General features: G+C 42.7%; 1 protein-coding gene across 1 annotated transcript in view; it reads left to right on the top strand.

The window, feature by feature from the left end:
- The window catches only part of LOC126469759 (protein ERGIC-53), a 91,782-nt gene that overhangs the window by 17,058 nt on the left and 53,268 nt on the right, over positions 1–21,456 (top strand). Inside the window, exon 7 of the mRNA XM_050096985.1 lies at positions 17,554–17,710. Within this exon, the coding sequence (XP_049952942.1) occupies positions 17,554–17,710 (157 nt within the window). The remainder of the gene's footprint in view (positions 1–17,553; positions 17,711–21,456) is intronic.

The following is a 21,456-nucleotide window of genomic DNA, read 5'->3' as shown; positions in this document are numbered from 1 at the left end:
TTATCTCCCTCCTGACACGACTCTTACACCTGCTGCCTTAACTACCCTTCTTCAGCAACTTCCTCCTCCCTTCCTCCTCCTTGGGGATTTTAATGCTCATCATCCTTTGTGGGGCAGTGCCTTTCCATCTAGACGAGGTCTTCTTATAGACCAATTTATTGCAGACCACGACCTGTGCCTTCTTAATGATGGCTCCCCTACTCATTTCAGTGTCTCTTTCTTCTCCCTCTCTCCTCCCTTCATTACACTGGTCGCCACACGACGACCTTTGTGATAGTGACCATTTCCCGTTGATTATCATGCTCCCTTCCCGCTCCCCGATGGACAGGTTACCTCATTGGTCTTTCCACCGCGCCGATTGGCCTCGATACACTGCACAGGTCGAGTTTTCTCCCTCTTTGTCGGGTTGTATTTATGACGTCCTACATGACGTGTCTGACGCGATTGTTCGCGCTGCTAGCCTTGCTGTCCCGCGCTCATCTGGACCATTTCGTCGCCGGCAAGTCCCGTGGTGGAGTACGGCCATTGCCATTGCCATCTGTGATCGCCGTCGAGCTTTGCAACACTTTAAGAGGCACCCATCCGTAGCCAGCCTTACTACCTTTAAACGCATCCGTGCTAAAGCCCGTTATTTAATCAAACAGGGTAAGCGGATATGTTGGAAACGATTCGTTTCTTCCCTTGGTTCTACTGTCCCTCTGTCACAGGTATGGGCTACACTTCGTTCTCTCCAAGGTTGCCATCGGCAGTCCACCCTCCCAGGCCTTCACCTCCCAGATGGCATTTGTACGGACCCATTAGTTCTTGCAGAACATCTTGCGACCCATTTTGCAGTGGCGTCAGCGTCAGCCTCCTATCCAGCTGCTTTCCTTCATCAAAAACAGCGGGCTGAAGCTTCCACCTTACGTTTCACCCCTTGTGAGTCAGAAAGTTACAACGAACCTTTTACTGAATGGGAATTTCTTTCTGCTCTATCTTCTTCTCATGATACAGCCCCTGGCCCAGATTCCATTCATAACAAACTGCTTCAACATCTCAGTGCTCCACAACGGCAACATCTTCTTCGGGTGTTTAACCGTATCTGGCTCCAGGGTGACTTCCCTTCTCAGTGGAAGGATAGCATTGTGGTTCCTGTCCTTAAGCCTGGTAAGAACCCCCTATCTGTTGACAGCTATCGGCCAATTAGTTTGACCAATGTTGTTTGTAAGTTACTTGAACAGATGGTAGCCCGTCGGCTCAATTGGGTCCTCGAATCTCGGGATCTATTGTCGCCTTACCAGTGTGGCTTTCGAGAGGGACGGTCTTCAATCCATCATTTACTTCGCTTGGAATCCGCAGTTCGGCAGGCTTTTTCTCAGCGCCGCCATTTGGTTGCAGTGTTTTTTGACCTTCGCAAGGCCTATGACACGGCCTGGCGCCATCACATCTTACTTACCCTTCATCAGTGGGGTCTTCGGGGCCCACTCCCGATTTTTATCCGCCAGTTCCTGATCCATCAGTCATTCAGAGTTCGAGTTGGTACTGCTTTTAGTTCTCCACGGACCCAGGAGACGGGCATCCCACAGGGTTCTGTCTTGAGTGTCCTTCTTTTCCTCATTGCTATCGATGGACTTGTGGCCTCTGTCGGTCCCTTGGTCGCCCCTGCCCTGTATGTGGATGATTTCTGCATTTGGGTTAGTTCCTCCTCGATAGCATCTGCAGAGCGGCAGCTCCAGGTAGCTATACGGCGTGCCTCTGCATGGACCCTCTCACATGGGTTTCAATTCTCTCCTTTAAAATCGCGAGTGGTCCACTTCCGTCGCCATACTACGATCCACCCTGATCCAGAGCTCTATCTCGCTGCACAACGATTGCCTGTGGTCCCACAGTTTCGTTTCCTGGGCCTTCTTTTCGACAACAAGCTCACTTGGCTGCCCCATATCAGACTCCTGAAGGTAGGATGTTTCCGTAAACTCAATGTCCTTCGCTTCCTTGCCCACTCCTCTTGGGGTGCGGACTGTTCCCTCCTCCTCCGTCTTTATCATGCTCTAGTTCTGTCTCGCTTGGACTATGGTTGTCAAGTTTATGGTTCAGCTGCTCCTTCCACACTGCACGTGCTGGATCCAGTCCACCATCGTGGTATCCGTTTGGCCACCGGTGCCTTCCCTACTAGCCCTGTTGATAGTCTCCTGGTTGAAGCTGGGATCCCCCCCCCCCCTTTCTGTTCGGCGGTCCCAGCTTCTGGTGTCTTATGCACTCACTATCCATTCCTCTCCCACTCATCCTTCCTATTCTATCCTGTTCCCAGACCATGGATGTCGCCCACCCGACTCCCGCCCTCGGGCGGGTTTACTGGTTGGGCTGCGCCTTGCGTCTCTTTGCCGTGATTTTCAGCTTCCTTCTTTGTCCTGTCTTCCTCGCTCCCTCCCCTCCACCCCTCCTTGGTTAGTTCCTCGGCCTCGACTTCGGATGGATCTCCTCCGCGGTCCGAAAGATTCCATCCCCCCCGGTGGTGTTCCATTCCTTTTTCCGCCAAATTTTGTGGGAGTTTCGGGATGCTGTTGTATTTTACACTGATGGCTCTAAATCTGCTGATCGTGTTGGGTATGACTTCACGTAATCTGTTGGAACGGAAAGTCATCTGCTGCCACCTACATGTGGGGTGTTTACTGCGGAATTGATGGCAATTTCCCAGGCCCTTACCTTTATTAAACAGTCCCAACACAACCGCGTTTTGTTATGCACGGACTCGATGAGTGGCCTTCTTGCTATTGATGGGTGTTTTTCGCGCCATCCCTTGGTCTCTGCCATCCATGACCATCTCGCTGATATTCACCGTGCTGCTTGTTCTATTGACTTCCTTTGGGTCCCTGGCCATGTGGGTATCCCGGGTAATGAGCTCGCTGATTGTTTGGCTGGGGGAGCAGTTACTTACCCCCCGTTTTCTGTAGCCCCTCCTGCAGCAGATTTACGGCTTCACATCAAATCCCACTTCGCACAGTCATGGGCCAATTCTTGGGAGGCTACTCCCCTGTCTAATAAACTTCGTGCAAGTAAGGTGACACCAGGCCCGTGGCATTCTTCCTTTCGCATCTCCCGAAAGGACTCGACCACACTGTGTCGTCTCCGCATTGGCCATACTCGGTTGACCCATGGTTTTCTTTTGCGTGATGAGCCACCCCCACTATGTGGTTGTGGAGCCTTCCAGTCAGTAGCCCACATTTTGGTTGAATGCCCCCTTCTTTTGGCTCTGTGTGCTAAGTACAGGCTCCCCCCACACTTTACCTTTGATGTTGGCTGACGATTCCCGGATGGTCTCTCTGGTTCTCGGTTTCCTCCGGGAAAGTGGTTTTTATTCTCAGTTTTAAGGTTTTTAATCTCTCTCTGGTGTTGGGGCGGGGCGGTGAGTGTTTGGGTGTCGCCCACTGTAAGCAGTGTTTGGAGATTCCTGATTCACCTCCCTGACCGAATTCCTCTTTTCTTCCCCTTTTACTCTGTTTTTACCCTTTTTTAGTCTTTCTATTCCCATACGTACTTTCTACATTATAGCAGTTGTACCTTTTAAGTCACAGGTGGTCTTGCCTATGCTGCTTCAGCATAGTGTTGGGTTCGTTCTCTTGCCGACTTCCCTCATTTTGGTTTTTTACCAATGACAACATGACTGCCTTTTTACGTTTTTTTCCTTTTTCCGTTTTATTGTTCTGACTTTACTGAGTTGTCCCATTAGCGGAATGGCGCATATTTGAAACAAGGGACTGCTGACCTTGCTGTTTGGTCCCTTAAACCTCAACCAACCAACCAACCAACCAACCAACAACAATGTTCTGAAATATTGCATTTTCAAAAATAGCAGTTTGTTTTTACTTCCTTCTGAAACAATGTCGTCTTGCAGCAATTGATGTACAATAGCCAGCCTTTGTGAAACAGTTTAACATAGTTTGTTTTGTTACAGAGACAAACTTACACACAGTCTGTACAAGGCTGAGCCTCATGGCTTCCTTCCTCTCAAAGAATTTAATTGACTTCTGAACAACTGCTACTCTGTATTTGGCTTTATTAGCATGTATTATGCCCAGGTCCAGAGGCTGCAGATGACTTGTACAGTTTGGAGGAGGAACACAACATTTCTTCAGCATAATGCAGATATTTGTCTTAAAGATTGTCATTGACATTGCGAATGATAGTCATCTTCTGCTGAAATGTAAGCTTTCAACATTTGCAGTCTATAACTCCACAAAAGTAAAATTGAAAACTTTGGCACTTGAGTAAACAAATAAACTACCCCTCCCCGCCCTCATGCCTGCTGCTGTTGCTTGCAGTGTGGCTTCAGCTGCTAGAGGCTGCAGTCGTGTGTGTGTGTGTGTGTGTGTGTGTGTGTGTGTGTGTGTGTGTGTGTGTGTGTGTGTGTGTGTTTTTCGACAAAGGCCATGATTACAGGCTCATTAAGCACATGTGCCGGTATAGCTACAAGGCAAGTAGAGTTATAGATGATGATATGCATGCATGTTGGCTGATTGAATTTATTACCATTTACTGTGCCACATGACAAGAAATGACTTGTGTGAAATGAAATGGAAGGTAATCAGAAACTCACTTGAACGTGTTGGGAATTGCACATAAACTGAATTTGAATTTGCAAAAGATTTCATGTTTATTCTTCAAAATTGAACATTTTCTGAAAGTGGGGTTCACTGAAAGTGGGGAGAAATAGCATTGTTCTTATGGGAGTTTTACCAGGACCAATGGAAATATTCTTTAAAAGCAGAATTTCCTTAAAAGTGGATTCATTAATTCAGGGTTTTACTAAATTTTATTTGTCTGCCTGTCTATGCTTCTTCTATGTAGCAGTCCTCATATCCTTTGTTCCTTTCGCGTTCTTTTACATTAGTTATCTGTGATCCTCAACTAATTACTGAAATACTCAGGCAGTGAAGATGGCAATAAGCACCGCTTGGCTGTAGCCACAGTGTGCAGTTCAGAAAACATCAAGTAAAAGTGTAAGGGTGTAAGGCTGGTCAACCCGGTATCAGTGCACTTCAGAGAGAGAGAGAGAGAGAGAGAGAGAGAGAGAGAGAATGTTAATTGGGGAGATGTATATAATGAGCCAAATGCTAATGATAAATGCAATGCATTTCTTGATAAATTTATCTCTTTTTGAACATTGTTGTCCCAAAAAATTACTAAATGCAACACCAAACAGTTTTCGAAGAACATTGGGTTACTATAGGTTTTAAAATGTCTTCAGAAAGAAAAAGAAAATTGTATGAGACAGCAAAGATTAGTAAAGACCCAGAAGTAATTTTACACTATAAAAATTATTGAACATCCTGTGAAAAGTTGTCAGAAAATTTTAAAAAAATGAAAAATGTATAATAATAAGTGAAATTAACAACTCGGGGAATAAAATCAAATTAATGTGGAATGTTGTTAGAAGAAAGACAGGAAAAGTAACCACTGGGTTAGGTAGTATTACTACTAAAGATGAGACCAACTTAACCAATAATATGCAAATAGCTAATGTATTTAACAACCATTTCTGAAGTGTAGGTGAAAAAAATTTGTGAGAATAGTTCAAAAGAAAAAGCCAAGCAATACATGGAAAAGTCAGTTCTGAAAATTCCTTGTCAGATTTACATCTAACAACCTGTTGTGAAATAAGGTAAATCATTAAATCTTTGAAAAATAAATGTTATGTTGGGGTACATGACATCTCTGACAAGATATGAAAATAATGTGGAGCAGTTACAGCTGATGTTCTGAGTCACATCTGTAACGCATCACTAACTCAAGGTATTTTCCCAGACAAGTTAAAATATGCCATTGCCAAACCTCTCTACAAAAAAGGGGACACCACAGATGTCAATAATTACTAGCCAGTTTCTTTGCTTACAGCATTTTCAAAAATCACCGAGAAAGCAATCTACTAAAGAGTGGTTAGCTATCTCAACAGTAGTGGGATACTTAGTAAATCACAGTTTGGATTTCAAAAATCCTGTTCTACTGAAACAGCAATATAAAATTATGCTGCCCACATAATAGTATCTAAATAGTAAAATGTCACCAATTTTCTGTGACTTGTCCAAAATATTTGACCGTGTGAACCATGACATTATGGTACAGAAATTACAATTCTACAGTATAAATGGAACAGCATATGAGTGGTTTAAGTCACATCTACAGAACACGAAGTAAAAAATTTCTTTATATGGTTTAAGTTGATTTAAGTTTCAGTAAGATTTAAGCAAGGAAGTTTCCCACTTTATCTAACTGGGGTGAAATTACATTAGGTGTTCCACAGGGGTTGATCATGGGTCCGCTTGTGTTCTTGATGTATATTAATGACCTTCTTTCTTATCTGAAACAAGAAGCTGAACTGATACTGTTTGCTGATGATACAAGGATCATTATTAATCCAGTACAAGAAGCTCCAATAGAAAATTGTAGAAATAATGTCTTTGGAAAAGTTATTGATTGGTTTTCTGCTTATGAGTTTGCTCTGAGCTTTGAAAACACACAATACATCCAATTTTCTACTGAAAGGAATACAGTTCCTTCAATAAATGTAACACATCAACAGAAGTCAGTAGCCAGGATAGAGCATATTATGTTTTTGGGTGTGTGTATGTAGATGAGAATCGTAAGTGGTAAATTCGTATTTTGGATCTTCTAAAGTGACTAGGTTCAGCAACTTTTGCAATCCGAATAATTGCTAGTGTTGAGGATATAGAAATTAGCAAGCTAGCATACTCTGCGTACTTTCACTCTCTTATGTCATACAGAATATTATTTTGGGGTAACTCAACTCTTAGGCAAAAGGTATCCACTGCTCAAAAGAAAGTGGTTAGAATAATGTGTGGGGCTCAATGTCGCACATCTTGTAGGCATCTGTTTAAAAGGTTAGGAATTCTTACAACAGCCTGACAGTGCATTTACTCAGTAATGAAATATAGTCTCAACAACATGGACCAATTTAAAAGCAACAATGGCATTCATGATGACTTAACATTATCCTCTGCATAACCTATCTTTGGCACTGAAAGGGGTAAAATATGCTGCTGTAAAACTTTTCGATAAATTACCAGATGAAATAAAATGTCTGACAGACAGCAGTAATAGTTTAAAAAATAAATTGAAATCGTATCTCCTTGACAACTCCTTATATACCATAGATAAATTCTTGAATAGGAATTATAAGTGAATGGTGTAGATAATAAAAATTTTAAGCTTAAAAACACACACACACACACTCACTCACTCTTACACTCTTGGATCCTGGAGTGTCGCCAATGGCTTCCGTTTTTCTGCCGAGAAGACGGTCTGTATTAACTTCTGGCGATACAAAGAGTTTCTCCCACCGTCCTTAAGACTCGGTCCCGTTGCTCTCCCAATCGTGGAGACAACCAAATTTTTAGGCCTTACATTTGACAGGAAACTTAGCTGGTCTCCACATGTGTCATATTTGGCCGCCCGTTGTACCCGTTCTTTAAATGTCCTCAGTGTTCTCAGTGGTCTGTCGTGGGGAGCGGATCGAACCGTCCTACTTCGTCTATATCGGTCGATCGTCCGCTCCAAGCTGGATTATGGGAGCTTCGTATACTCCTCTGCACGGCCATCCATCTTACGCCGCCTCAACTCCATACAACATTGGGGTTTACGACTTGCGATCGGAGCATTTTATACCAGTCCCGTAGAGAGTCTTCATGCTGACGCTGGCGAATTGCCACTCACCTACCGGCGCGATATACTGCTTTGTCGGTATGCCTGTCGGCTACTGTCAATGCCCGACCATCCGTCTTATCGTTCCTTTTTTGACGACTCTCTTGACCGTCAATACGGGTTGTATGTCTCTGCCCTGCTACCCCCTGGCGTTCGCTTTCGTCGCCTCCTTCAACACCTTACTTTTTCCCTCCCTGCAACCTTTCGAGTGGGCGAGAGCCGCACGCCACCTTGGCTCCAGGCTCAGGTCCGCGTTCACCTTGACCTCAGCTCGCTCCCAAAAGAGGTCACTCCCAGTTCGGTCTACCACTCCCGTTTTTTGGAACTTCGTTCGAAGTTCATCGACATGACTTTCATTTATACAGATGGCTCTAAGACCAATGACGGGGTCGGGTGTTCCTTTATTGTCGAGGCACAAAGTTTCAAATACCGGCTCCATGGCCATTGTTCGGTCTTCACAGCTGAGCTCTTTGCCCTCTACCAGGCTGTTCTTTACATCTGCCGCCACCGACATTCTGCTTATGTCATCTGCTCAGATTCCCTGAGCGCCATCCAGAGCCTCAGTGATCCGTACCCGGTTCACCCTTTCGTACACCGGATCCAACGCTCTCTTCAGCAGCTGGTGGACGTCGGTTCTCCAGTTAGCTTTATGTGGGTTCCTGGCCATGTCGGTATCCCTGGGAACGAAGCTGCAGATGCCGCGGCCAAGGCTGCGGTCCTCCAGCCTCGGACAGCTTCTTGTGGTGTCCCTTCGTCCGATTTTAGCAGGGTGATTTGTCGGCGCATCTTATCTCTGTGGCATGCCGATTGGGCTGCACTTACCGACAACAAGCTTCGGGCCTTAAAACCTCTTCCCGTGGCTTGGACGTCCTCCTCACGCCCTTCTCGGCGGGAGGAGGTCGTTTTAGCCCGGTTAAGAATTGGACACTGCCGGTTCAGCCATCGCCATCTGCTGACGGCTGCGCCGGCGCCGTTCTGCCCATGTGGGCACTTGCTGACGGTTAGACACATTTTAATGTCCTGTCCAGATCTTAACACACTGCGCCTCGATCTTAACCTGCCAAATGCTTTCGATGGCATTTTAGCGGATGACCCACGAGCAGCTGCTCGTGTTCTTCGTTTTATCAATTTGACAAACCTCGCTAAGGACATTTGATGATGCTGTTTTTTAATCCTATGCCTGTCAGTCTGTCTTTTATCGTGTTTTCCCTTTTAGTTGTTGTGGTCAACTTGTGCCTCGCGGTGCATTCTTAGAGTAGTCAGGGCGCTAATGACCATTGAAGTTGTGCGCCCTAAAACCACAAAAAAAAAAAAAAAAAAAAAAAATTACACTCTTGATTCGTGTGTGCATTTCTTATGCACTTGACACATTCCACATCATAATGGTTACTGTGAGATTGATCAGTGGAACATGTAACTAACTAGGTAACTTGTCCCCATATTTTACAGTGCCCTGTGATAACAATTGAGGAGGTATTAAACATAGTCCTAACCTCAGTTTGATCCTCCAGTAACCTTCGACAATGCCTTGCAGTCTTTATCATTTTTAAAACCACATATACACTTGGAAAATTAATGCAAGTCAGTAACACATCTCTTACTCTCATATTAATTAATTTTATTTCTGCAGAAGTGCATTCTGCCACTTTTATTACAAGACTAGTGACCTGCCCTGGCTCAGGTCTGGCTTAGTAGTAATAAATTAGATAGACAGACCTTCCTCCTGAATCACTCCATTAGTGAAAACCATGTCAAAATCAGTGCAGTAGTTCCTAAGATTAGCCTTCACATAAAGACAGAAAAGTGCAATGGAGATTTAAATTTATAGTACTTATATAAGAGCACACAACACATTAACAAGACTGACATCCTGAGCCAAGCCAACAGTACAGATGCAGTAGTTAATTAGCTTTATGTGTAGAATAATCGTAGTTATCTTCAGTTTTGTATCAGGCTTTATACCAAATGAAGTGGCACAGTGGTTAAATCACAAGAAAACCATTTTACAAATTGGGATTCAAACCTCCACCCAGCCATTTAAGATTTAAGTTATCTGTGGTTTTCTGATTCCTTAAGGCAAATGATAGGATGACTCCGTTGAAAAGAACATGACCGATTCCCTTCACTGTTCATATCCAAACCAAACTTGATAGTTATTGGCTTTCTTGTGTCATTCAGTATTTCACTATCTTCATTCTGTTAACGTTTCTTAAGACTCAGCTTCATGTATATACATATTTGTTATGATAGGGGAAACTGTAGAATATTGCTGAAGAACGGGAACAGTTAGGAAGCATCTTTTGACCAACAGTATAAATTATTCGGAATCCATCAAAGCAGAAAAGGAATTGGGAAAGTAATTGGGAAAGATTGCTTTTTAGTTTTTTACTAACATCAATGGTTTACGTGAAGTACATATGGCAACACTGACCGTTTCTCATTCCTCAGTTTCTAAAATTCCTTACTTTTTACTGTTTTATGAAAATTCTTGTAGAATATAAGTACTTGAGGATTAAAGGGGACCACTCACCGAAAAGCAGAAGTGGTGAGTTGTTGAAAGGTACATGGAAAAGATGGAAAACTTCCTATCTTTCAGAGTTGCCACACACACACACACACACACACACACACACACACACACACACACACACACACACACACCGTGCATGTGTGCAGTGTTTCAGCAGAGTTGGTATATGACGTGGCTGCTTTCGTAAGTGACCGGGGCTCTGCTGGTGTAGGACGAGCCTGCGACAGGTGGTGCTGGGTGAGTGGTTTGGGCATGTCTTGCACCTTGGTGTGCCACAGGAATATGGTCCTTGTGAGGAGGAGTTGGGAACTAGTTTCATTGGGATGGACTAGGATGTTCGTGGATGGCAGAACACCACTTTAGGAGCGGTGGGAAGGATCTTGGGTAGAATGTCCCTCATCTCAGGCCAGGATGAGAGATAGTCAAAGTCTTTGTGGAGGAGTTGTTCTAGCCCAGGGGGATATTGGGAGATGAGGGGGGGGGGGTGCTCCTTTGTAGCTGATTCTTGTGTGGTGGGAGGATTGGGGCTGTGTGGGAGGAAGGGATGGCAGTTTTTCAAATACAGGTGACATGGTCATGCATGGCTTCTGTGACACCCTGGAGCTCCAGTTGCAACCATTACGGCTGCGGTGCACCATGTTCTATGTAACATCTGTCCACAAGATCACAGTTACACCGCCATCCAGCAACCAACCAGTACATTTAAACTCTGAATTCATTCATCCCTCCTCACCAGTTCCTCCTGTCAGAACTTTCTTTCCTTCTTCATTCTCGCGTGTGATGGTATCTTACACACTTTCAACCACTGTCACGCCACAAAACAGTCTTATTGCTCCCAGCACTACTTCTTCTGTCCTTTCCACTTGATGAACTCTTGCTGTATTATCCAGTTCTCATTATAACCACCTTACACTTTCACTTGCCCATTTCGCATGTCATTTCTCATTTTGTATCATCCATACCCCAATGGATCCCTGCTCCGTCTTCCTGCTCCGTCTTCCTGCACCACTTCTGAAAAATATCTTTTTCTCTGGCTAAAACCCAGTCCAACACGCGTTTCAATCCCCGAGTGACCTAACCATAAAAATCCCCTACTCTGGATGCAATCCCTCCTTTCGTAATGAACTTCGCCTTTTCAGGTTCTACCAGTCGCTATCCCTCGTGGAACTGGTACTGCAAAAATATCTCTCCTTGGCACAGATACCCTAGAACCACCTCTGTTTGCTCCACAAGATAATTTTATTGTACAGTCCTCACTACGTACACCTCAGCTCTGAAATAGAAACCCTTGCACTCAGAAACCTGGAGGAGCATTCCAGATACCAACTCCATAAATTGTCCAATGCATTGACATCCTCCTCCTGTTATAGGGTATCACTATCCATAAACACCCATCCGTCTCGCTGTGAGCTCCCTTTTTAGCCCTTCAAAGCACCCAGACCCTGCATGGCAGACTCGTTCAGATTAACCACATCTCCCAAAACTCCCTCCTAAAAACCCAGAACCCAAGAAACCCAAAACATTGTTGCTAACATCTCCACCAAAAACTTCAGTCCCACGGAAGTTTCAGTCCTATCCAAAGGTGTAACCTTCAGCCCTACCCTCAAATTTAACCTAGTCTTCCAATAGTCCCAACCTCTTGTGTGATTAAAGTTCATTGATGATACCTTCGTGATATGGACTCAGGGCCAAGGCACTCTATCTACATTGCTTCACAACATCAACACTTTTTCTCCCATCTGTTTTGCAAGGTTCTCCTCTATTGAACGTGCCACCTCCCTGAACACTGACCTCCACTTCTCTGATGACTCAGTCCACACCTCTTTACATCAAACCCACTAACTACCAACAGTACCTGCATTTCGACAGCTGCCATCCATTCCACACCAAAAAATCCCTTTAGTACAACCTAGCCACCCATGGGCGACATATCTACAGTGACAAGATCTCCCTTGTCCAGTATGCTGAAGGCTTCACAAAGGCCTTTAGACAGCCAATACCATCCCAACCTAGTCCACAACAGATTTCGCATGCCGTATCATCTCACACCACCAATCCTCTCACCTCCCCCAATAATCAGCTACAATGATTATGTCTCGTCCTGCCCTGAAATGAGGGACAGTCTACCCAAGATCCTTAATACGTCCCCTACGGTGGTGTTCTGTTACCCACCCAATGAACGTAATGTCATCTTAGTCCAGGGATGGGCAACCTTTGGTGACCTGTGGGCCTGATTGACATGCTCACCTAAGTTTGTGGGCCACCTCATCACATGACATGACAAATGCACTGCTAGTGCACAAAGTCAAAACTGCAGTGACAGTGAAGTTAATGTTTATGGAGCAATGCACTGATATGAATGAATGGCACCCATTTCCCGACACAGCAACAAATTATGCACTTTTGAAGGTATTTCCATTTTATGTTTAGTCCATCTTCAGATGTTTACCTTTATTTATGCATCAAGAACATCATTTCTTAACTTAGGTTGTTTTACAGTAGTAGTCTTACAAATTTCTTTTCCAGAATTCTGTAATGCCGTTAGTAAAGAAACAATGTTCACGACCTGTAAATAAATATTATAAACATCTGAAGAATAGTTTTGATAACTGATCACTTGGGACCAGGCAAATTCACATTTTACGATAAACACGAAATAGATACGAATTTTGCCTGAAAACGCGAAATTACTTAATAGACGCTGTTTCATAGTGAATTGATCCAGATGATCTATTTATCAGGGATAGTTTGAAATAGCTGTATTTTCTGCATACAGTATCGAAAATGTAAACAGTTACTGGCATTGTACATCATCTGGCAAAGCCCAATTTGGAAAGATAATGTGTGCAAGAACTTACTTGCAAAATACAGTGTATGAAAGCAACGATGTACCATTGTGCTCGATGATCTGGTGCCATTGCAGTATAGATGGTTGAATGGTCTGTTTAAGGTACATGTCACACAATGCAATGTACTACTCAGCCATGGGACCTAGCATTTTATAAGAAAGAAATGCCTTTGTTTGTTAGCTAAAGTTCAAAAGATGTTATATAGCAGACAGTTTTAACATGGAAAATTAGGTGATGGATGTTTTGAACTGTAGTTGTATCGAATAGCGTTAGACGCCGAGCCTGAACTAAGTTGTTAACGATAATCTTCTAACTTAAACAAGCAATTGGGTGTTAGCTGTCCCTGAATAATGCTTTGTGTTGTGCATTGCCCTTCTCTTCTTTCTTTTTTGAAATAAGTGAAGCTACTAATCCTGGTCCATCACAGATTTCGATTATGACCCTTACAACATCAGAAGAGTTCAGTGATCCCTGTGACAATGTGTTAATTCTGGTGATAATGTGTTAGTTCTGATGTAGGCTGCTGCCCAGTGAAATGGAGGCAGGGTTGGGTTTGTTTCCCTGCACCCCTCCTTCCTCTGTGGCGGTTAAAATTGTAGTCTGTTTAAGCTTGCGACCATCTGCAGTGGTAGCCTGTAGTGCCCTCCATCTGCTCTATAGTGATTGGAAAACCAAATCTGTAACATTTTTCAATGGACCAAAATTCTTCCTCTAACGTTAAAATTGAGTTGCTGTGCGTTTGGTTCTATTTCTGTGCTAAGTGCCTTGTCAGTTCTACCTGTAGCGTTATGAAGCATGGGTCGTAAGGCTATGAATGCCCACAAAAAGTCAAAATTAATAGTCTGCAGACTTTTTAATCTTCAGATTGGGTGGAAAAAGACAATGTCCAGAAACACCTCATATCGGAGACACATTCACTCAACTTGTGGGAAAATGCTGCTGCTTTTCAACAGAACAATCATTTTTGAAAGCTTAAATGCAGCCAAACGAAGGAAGTAAAGGCAATTTTGGAAGAAGAAGGTACTGAAATTTTTGCAAAAGCAAACATTCCAGTCAAAAACCAGCACTTTAACAGTCATTTTCAAAGAACTAATAATTTGTTTGTCTCCACTCGTGCAGTGTGACAATCTTTTAAATTTGTGTTTCTAATCATTTACAAACAAAGAAAATAATGCCAATTTTGATGAAAATGGACACAAATTTTGCAAGAAATAGATACGAATTTTAACAAAAATAGATGCTACATTTTCAAGTCCCCACTGATAACATAGGCATGGGTTATTTCTGTAACTCTTAAAAAATAAGGTATCATTTTTGTTAATTTTAAAAAGTTTAAAATTTCAAATTGTTTGAACGTAGCACATACCACCTGTATTACACAGAAGTGAAACTAAGAAAATGTGATCAACATAAGGATGGATTGTCAGACCGATAATGCTTGCCCTCATGCACTTAGTACCTATTTGTAATAGTGAGACTATTTTGGTTGGCATCAATATTGTTTGTCAGTGTTTCCACTATTGACATATGAGAATACGAGCCCTGAGACTGTCATATTAACATATTGACAGTAATACTGAATGTGTGAAGCCCTGTTGACTTCCTTGTGACATTTCTGTGTTCTGGGCGGAGTACAGTGTAAGCATTTTTGTCTCTCTTCCATGTGTTTCATCTGTGGGCGACACTGAAACCAATCGCGGGCTGGATCTGGCCCACAGACGAGAGGTGGCCCACCTGTCTCCTAGTTCATCCCTGTACCCCTCCCACTCCCTGAAGCAGACTAATGTGCAAGACCTGCCCAATCTACTCACTCAACACCTCGTACTCCAGTCCTGTCACAGGCTTGTCCTACGCCATGAGATGCCATGCCACTTGTGAAAGCAGTCATGTCATATACCAACTCTGCTGTAGACACTGCTCAACCTTTTTATGTTGCTATGGCTACCAACTAGGAATGGCCACTGCCAAACTGTTGCCAAGAACAATGTTGATGAACATGCTCAGTTTCAGTGGCTGCTTCACAACACGAGCCATCTGGATCCTTCCGTCCTCCACCAGCTTCTCAGAATATGCAGATGGGGAGTTATCCTTAAAACACAACCTCTGTTCCTATGATTGTCCTGGCCTCAATCTTAAGTAACCCATTGCCCCTGCACCCTCCACCCAGTCTTCCACCCAGTCTCCTCCCCCCTCCCCTCCTCCTCCACACACACACACACACACACACACACACACACACACACACACACACACACACACACCCCTAGCTGGCAATCCAGATGCCTCCCACAGAGCTGTCAGGGCATAGGTTTGTGTGTGTGTGTGTGTGTGTGTGTGTGTGTGTGTGTGTGTGTGTGCGCGCGCGTGCGCGTCCATCCGTCCGTCCGTCCGTCCTTACACTAGCTCGTTAAAGGATAACTAAAAGCTAGCAAGTTTTCCATCTTTTGTGTGTGTCTATGGACAACTAACGCTTTTGTTTTTCAGTGAGTGGTCTCCTTTAATCTCAAGGTATTTGCTTTTTATTGTCAGTCTTTGAATAATTTTCAGAATTGCATATGATGCATGTCAGTCTCAACACTATTCTCCAGGTTCTTATCCATTGCCCTGATAAAACTTGTCTTGAAATATTAAGCCTACATATCGCAAAACTTTATAGTTGTTTCTCTGTCATGTAGGAAAGTGTATTATTTGATCAATTCTTCATCCTTTTGTGCTTGTGTTGAAAGTTAAAACCAGTACTCCACCAAGGCTGTTACCTTTTTTGTGAAAATTAATAACTTCACACTCACTTCAGACCTGTTTCAGCTTTTTAATCATTTCAAGTGACAGACTGGGAGGTAAGAATATTGATTCATCACACTGAAGACAGAAATGATACCAAAGCTTTCTGGTCACTGACTGTACACAATTGGTCCTGAACAGATGTCTTAGACAGATAAATGCTTTTACTTTTTCATATTTGATTAATAGTTACATGAGCTTACAACTGTTCTTGAAAGGTTTTATTGTTGGGTTCGTAGTCGTTTCCAGGAACCTGATGTATAGAAATCTTCGTGTACTACAGAGCTTGAATTCATATGATGAGCACTTTCTACCCAAAAGCAAAATGTATAGTCATCACTAATTATGCTGCAACCTCATTAGACACTATTCTGTTGTTTTTGTAAACAGGCAGCCAAAAATATATGTTCAACTTTCAAAAAGACTGCTGCCAAATGACAAAGTTCTGAATTTAATACCCTCACCTCCAGTATGAAACAGTTGGGAGAAAACATGGTATTAACTCTACTCATCCATAGTGACATCTATTAATCCATTTGGGATATCATTTTACACCCATTGTTTGCAGTAACGAGGTGAAAATTAAGCACTTCATTCAAAGATACTCAAGATACAGAGTGAGCCTCCTACAAAACACAAACTTCTATGATACTGGATGTTTCAACTTCAAAGCCTAAAATTTTCCACTAATAAACTAAAGAATTTTAAATAGAACACTGATTGCATAGTCAGTCACTGGAGAGCAGCGTGTAAAAATTCTAACATGGCGGCATGTTCCACGTGCTGACAACAGTAAGAAGATACACCCCAACTTACGCTCAGTGTGAGTTCTGTATTTTTCCTACCTTTATTTTGATGTCCAAAAACAATGAATTCATACTGTCCATACAGCACAGTACAATTATATTCTAAATTATGTAAAAGAACTTGTCAAAAATGTTCAAATAGCAACTTTAATCACACCTGCAATTCTGTATCTGTTTCTAATTAATTTCAACATCTTAATCATCTCCAAATAGTTTCATTCTTGATATCCCATAATTCATTCAGAGATAATGATCTACAAAAGTATTCACAAACTGAAACTGCAGGTGCTGGTCTTTTCCATGTATCATTGGAAGCAACTGTGGACAAGGTAGCTTCTGGAAGGAGGTCGTCCCTATATGCTTTCCATGGGATTTTAACATCTACCCTCAGTAGGATGAACTTAACATTTGATTTATAACAATCCGAACTCATTCTGGAAGGTTCTCTCACTATTAGCCTATTGGCAGTGACTTGCAGCCATAGAGGTGTTACCATAATTTTGTTCTTACTACCTGAATGCGAAAGACAGGAGAGGATGAAGCATTCCAGGCTTGATTCTGAGATCAAAACATCTTGCTATTTTATTACAACCATTCCATATGGGTTTAGAAAGTCACTCTGCCTGTGTCATTCTGATCGTAAAGTGGCTAGTTGAAAGGGCTGCCATGAATTCATTTTCATCATGCGGTGGTTTATATGCAAGTAACTTGCTCATCTAATGTCCTTTGATATACAGATCGTGCATATTGTGCTGTGCCTAAAAGTTTAATATTGTGGAAATATATGAACTTCATTTGCAGTTTGTTAATGATCTTGGATGCATTTGAGTAGTACAAATTGTACACATTATGTTATAATGTTTGCTAATAACACTGAAATTTGTTTACATAGATGATCACGATGTTCTCCACTTCCTGACCACAAGCTTGCATCCTCCTGGGCAAGCACCTCCACCGCCCTCTCCAGCACGGGTCACTGACGAGGAGCAGAAGAAACTCAGTCAGGAATATGCAGATTATCAGAAGAAGCTGGAACAGCAGAAAGAAGAGTAAGTGTCTAAACAAATGACTAGTAGTGTTTTAAGTCCATTACAGCATTTCCTGTTGTAGTTATAAGAGCAATGTTTATTACTCTCATTATTTCACATGATTCTTGTTAAATTATAAAAGCATTTGACAGTTGTGGAAATTGCCATATCTGAAGAAGCTGAAAGAATTGTACTAGCTCTCCCCATTCTTTTGAGTGTCCATACATGGTAAGTCCCAGAGCATTGCAGCCTTTCTTCTCTTCCTGTGCTGCAGCACTATCCTATATTTATCACTTCGACTTAAACGTCCAATGGATACTCTAGTTGATGTTGACTCAGCCTTGCCCCCCAGTCTCTGCTTTCGTAACTCTGTTTTGCCTTTTGCTAATGACACACCCATTTTGGTTCATTTAACAAATGTCCTGTTATCAAGCTTGACCACCACATTAATTTTAAAATTTCTCTGTAAGTCACCCAGTACACAGTAGATGGTTGATGGGGGTTGGGGGTTGTCAGGTTATCCCTATGATGGTAGCCACCTGATTACAGGGAATGTGCTGCTGGTGTATCTACTCATCCTTCACCATGAATGCCCAGGGGTATATTTTAAATGGAACATGGGACCAACTCTCGACAACCCCCATGCTATAGCTTTAGAGGGATGACATCTAGTGGAAGACAGACCTTCCCTTCCCTTCCCTTCCCTTCCCTTCCCTCCCCAAGTGAGGTAGTGGTTGGCACCATGACAGAATAATCATAATTAAGAGAATAAAGCTGAACCATGCTAGTGGTCATATGGCACCAGCAGTTTCATCAGATAAGTTTACCCTCATTAGCTATGAATCGAGATGAAAATCGACCAGATAAACAAGCAAAGACACATGTGCTTAAACTCCCAAGACTGGTGGGCAGTCCTTCAGATACCAAACCCTTATTTTTTGTAGAAAAAATTGATGTCAAATATGGTGAGGTCACTTCAATGTGGAAGGGATCCATGCTGATTAAAGCACCCTTCTCCTTTCCAGTCACGGGCATTGTTACTCTGCAACAAACTTCACGAAATTACTTTCAGTTATCCCCCCCCCCCCCCCCCCCCCCCCCAAGAACAAAAATACTGAATGGTTAAGGGTATAATATTCCCAGGGACCTTGTATTTCAAACTAATGAGAAATTATGTGCAGATTCGGAAAGTCAGTGTCCATTCTATCAGTTTGCTCTGATAAGGGCCTGAAGATAACAATGTTGACAATGAAGCATTTATCATGGGTTTTGAGGGTGACTTTGTTACTGGAAAAAGTTAAGATTATGGTCTAGCAGTGTGATGTAACGCCCATTGTACCATCCACAATGTGGTGCTTAAAGTGTTTGAAATTGGGCCACATGTTCATTGAATAAACCAGTGTGGACAGAATGTCGGACAACCACAACATGAGGGTACCCTGTATGTAAAACCATCTCATTGCATCAGTTGCAGGGAGGATCACTCCCACCAATCACCAACCTGCCCTGTCACTGGAGGGGAACGTAAAGTCAAAGAATTAAAGATCTTTGATTGTTTGACTATCTTAATTCATCCATTCATGTGAGGGAGGGGACTCTCCCCCTTTCCTTTACTGAGGTTCCCCTCAACCCATATGATAAAGGGCAATCTACTCCCCCTGCCCATCCCAACATTAACAGATGTTTACTCCTTCCTTGTCCTGCTGCCTTAATTGCTGCAACCTCATACCCTAATGACAGGGACTTCAAATGGTGCAGATATTGGGCCACATGACAGGTTGGTCTACATCTGTTCATGACTCTTACCTCGATACTCCTACCGAAACCAAGTACTATGAGGAGGGCATGAAACCATAGGTGATTGTGGGTCCAGCAGCCTCAATTGCCCTGGATCCTTCCTTCTGTAGTATCAAAATTGTGGAAGTAGATATCAGGTGGCAGGTGGTACTATCCCAAACTGAGTCATTATTAAAAATTGGTATTTGACACACATGCAAACACAATCTAATGGAAATTTGATTGTTATTGTTGCCACCCTGTTGAATGGAAAAATCGCTCAGCCCATGATGGGGTGTGTGGACTGGTCTTTGAGCCATTTATAGTGACCAAATACCATGATGGGAGCTGTGGCAGTACAATATATAAAGGGCAGTCACATGAGAATGAGTAAGATAAAAAAGTAAGATAACTTTTTATTATTTCAACAGTAATTACCATAACTGTGATGTTTATCCCACTTAGGTACAAGACAGATACTGTTTTCATCTGAAACAAATTAGTGGCCACAAATGTCTTTCCTCAGGGCTCCAAAATTATGGAAATTGCATTAAAAAAAAAAAGAAGAAACAGTGCCTGCTTGTATGTTACCATGGTTGCTTAGAGTACAGTGCAGAAGTTTCTCTGGTAAGCCCTTACACATGCTCCACCCAGTCCCGATCTCTTCCCATGAAAATTCCATAATTTGGAGCCCTGAGAAGACATTCATGGCCATGAAGTTGCTTCACATGAAGAGTTGTGTGCCTGGGTACAGTCATGGTCCCGTAGGCAGCCACTAACATTTTTCTGTAAAGGCATTGACTGTCATGTCTCACAGTAGAAACGTATTAACAATTATGACAGTTACATTTGAAATAATAGTGTTTCCTTAAATGTGGTGGAAACTTTTGATAGATTGTAAATACTTTTGGATTAACCCTGTCACTGCTACAGATGTTATCTTTGCATTCATTCTGAAGTGACTTTTGTTATGGCTGTACTGATTGGCAAGTGCCGGTGTCTGTGCTGATATACAGAATTCTGGCCAGTATGAAATGCTTATCATCCAGTTTTTCAAAAACTATTAGCTGAGAAAAATAATTTTTTGCCCATTCTACAGTCTGATTTCTTTACCTAATAAAGAACTGATATTCTTTCAGTTATCCATCATACTTAGTAAGCTGCGTCAGACAGGTAAAAAATTTACGCGCCAGGTGGCGGCGAGGGAAAACACACACAGGATTTAACTTTTACAAACAGTGGCCACTTCTTCTAGCAGAAGCGTTGAAGGGGAAGGAAAAGGGGTGAAGGAAAAACACTGGAGAGGTTAGGGAAAGGGTTACAGTTTAGAAGTCACCCAGAACCTCGGGTCAGAGGAGACTTACTGAATGGAATGAGAAGGAAAGTTTTTGCTTCTCATCCCATCTGCGTCCATTTACATAATATTATCAATAATTATTTTCATTGTTAGACTAAATGTATTTAAAACTGAAGGTGGAACACGTGCGCGTGCCCACACACACACACACACACACACACACACACACACACACACACACACACGAGACGGAACTGTTGCTCATTTTTCCATTTGCCTCTTTTTCATGTGGCTGACCCTTGACTGGTTAGTGATCACATTGTTCACTGTGTATCTTCCACTGAATAAAATAGTAAAAAAACTGAGGCTACAGACGACACTGTCAATAGCTGAAGATCCACGTGCTGTACTAAAGAGAGTGGGGAAACCATTATTCAGTATACCATCTACTCTGTTACAACAGTTATGTTAGAGCTGCCCAATAAACTGTAATGTGCTTTAATGTCACCCCACAAAAGAAACTGGTGGTAGGTGGGAGATTAAATTTATCTCCCAGCACACCACCTCTCCCTATCACAGGAGACGGTTGTGAAGGGTGAATTCTTTCTCAACCTGAGAAATTGGTGGCTGCTTGTATTTATCGGCTGCTACAGCATCCTGAATTGTACAGATCTAGTATTTGCACTACAAGCTG

The sequence above is a fragment of the Schistocerca serialis genome, chromosome 3 (assembly GCF_023864345.2).
Source record: "Schistocerca serialis cubense isolate TAMUIC-IGC-003099 chromosome 3, iqSchSeri2.2, whole genome shotgun sequence".
NCBI classification, from domain to species: domain Eukaryota; kingdom Metazoa; phylum Arthropoda; class Insecta; order Orthoptera; family Acrididae; genus Schistocerca; species Schistocerca serialis.
This window is presented reverse-complemented; position numbering and strand designations above follow the sequence as displayed.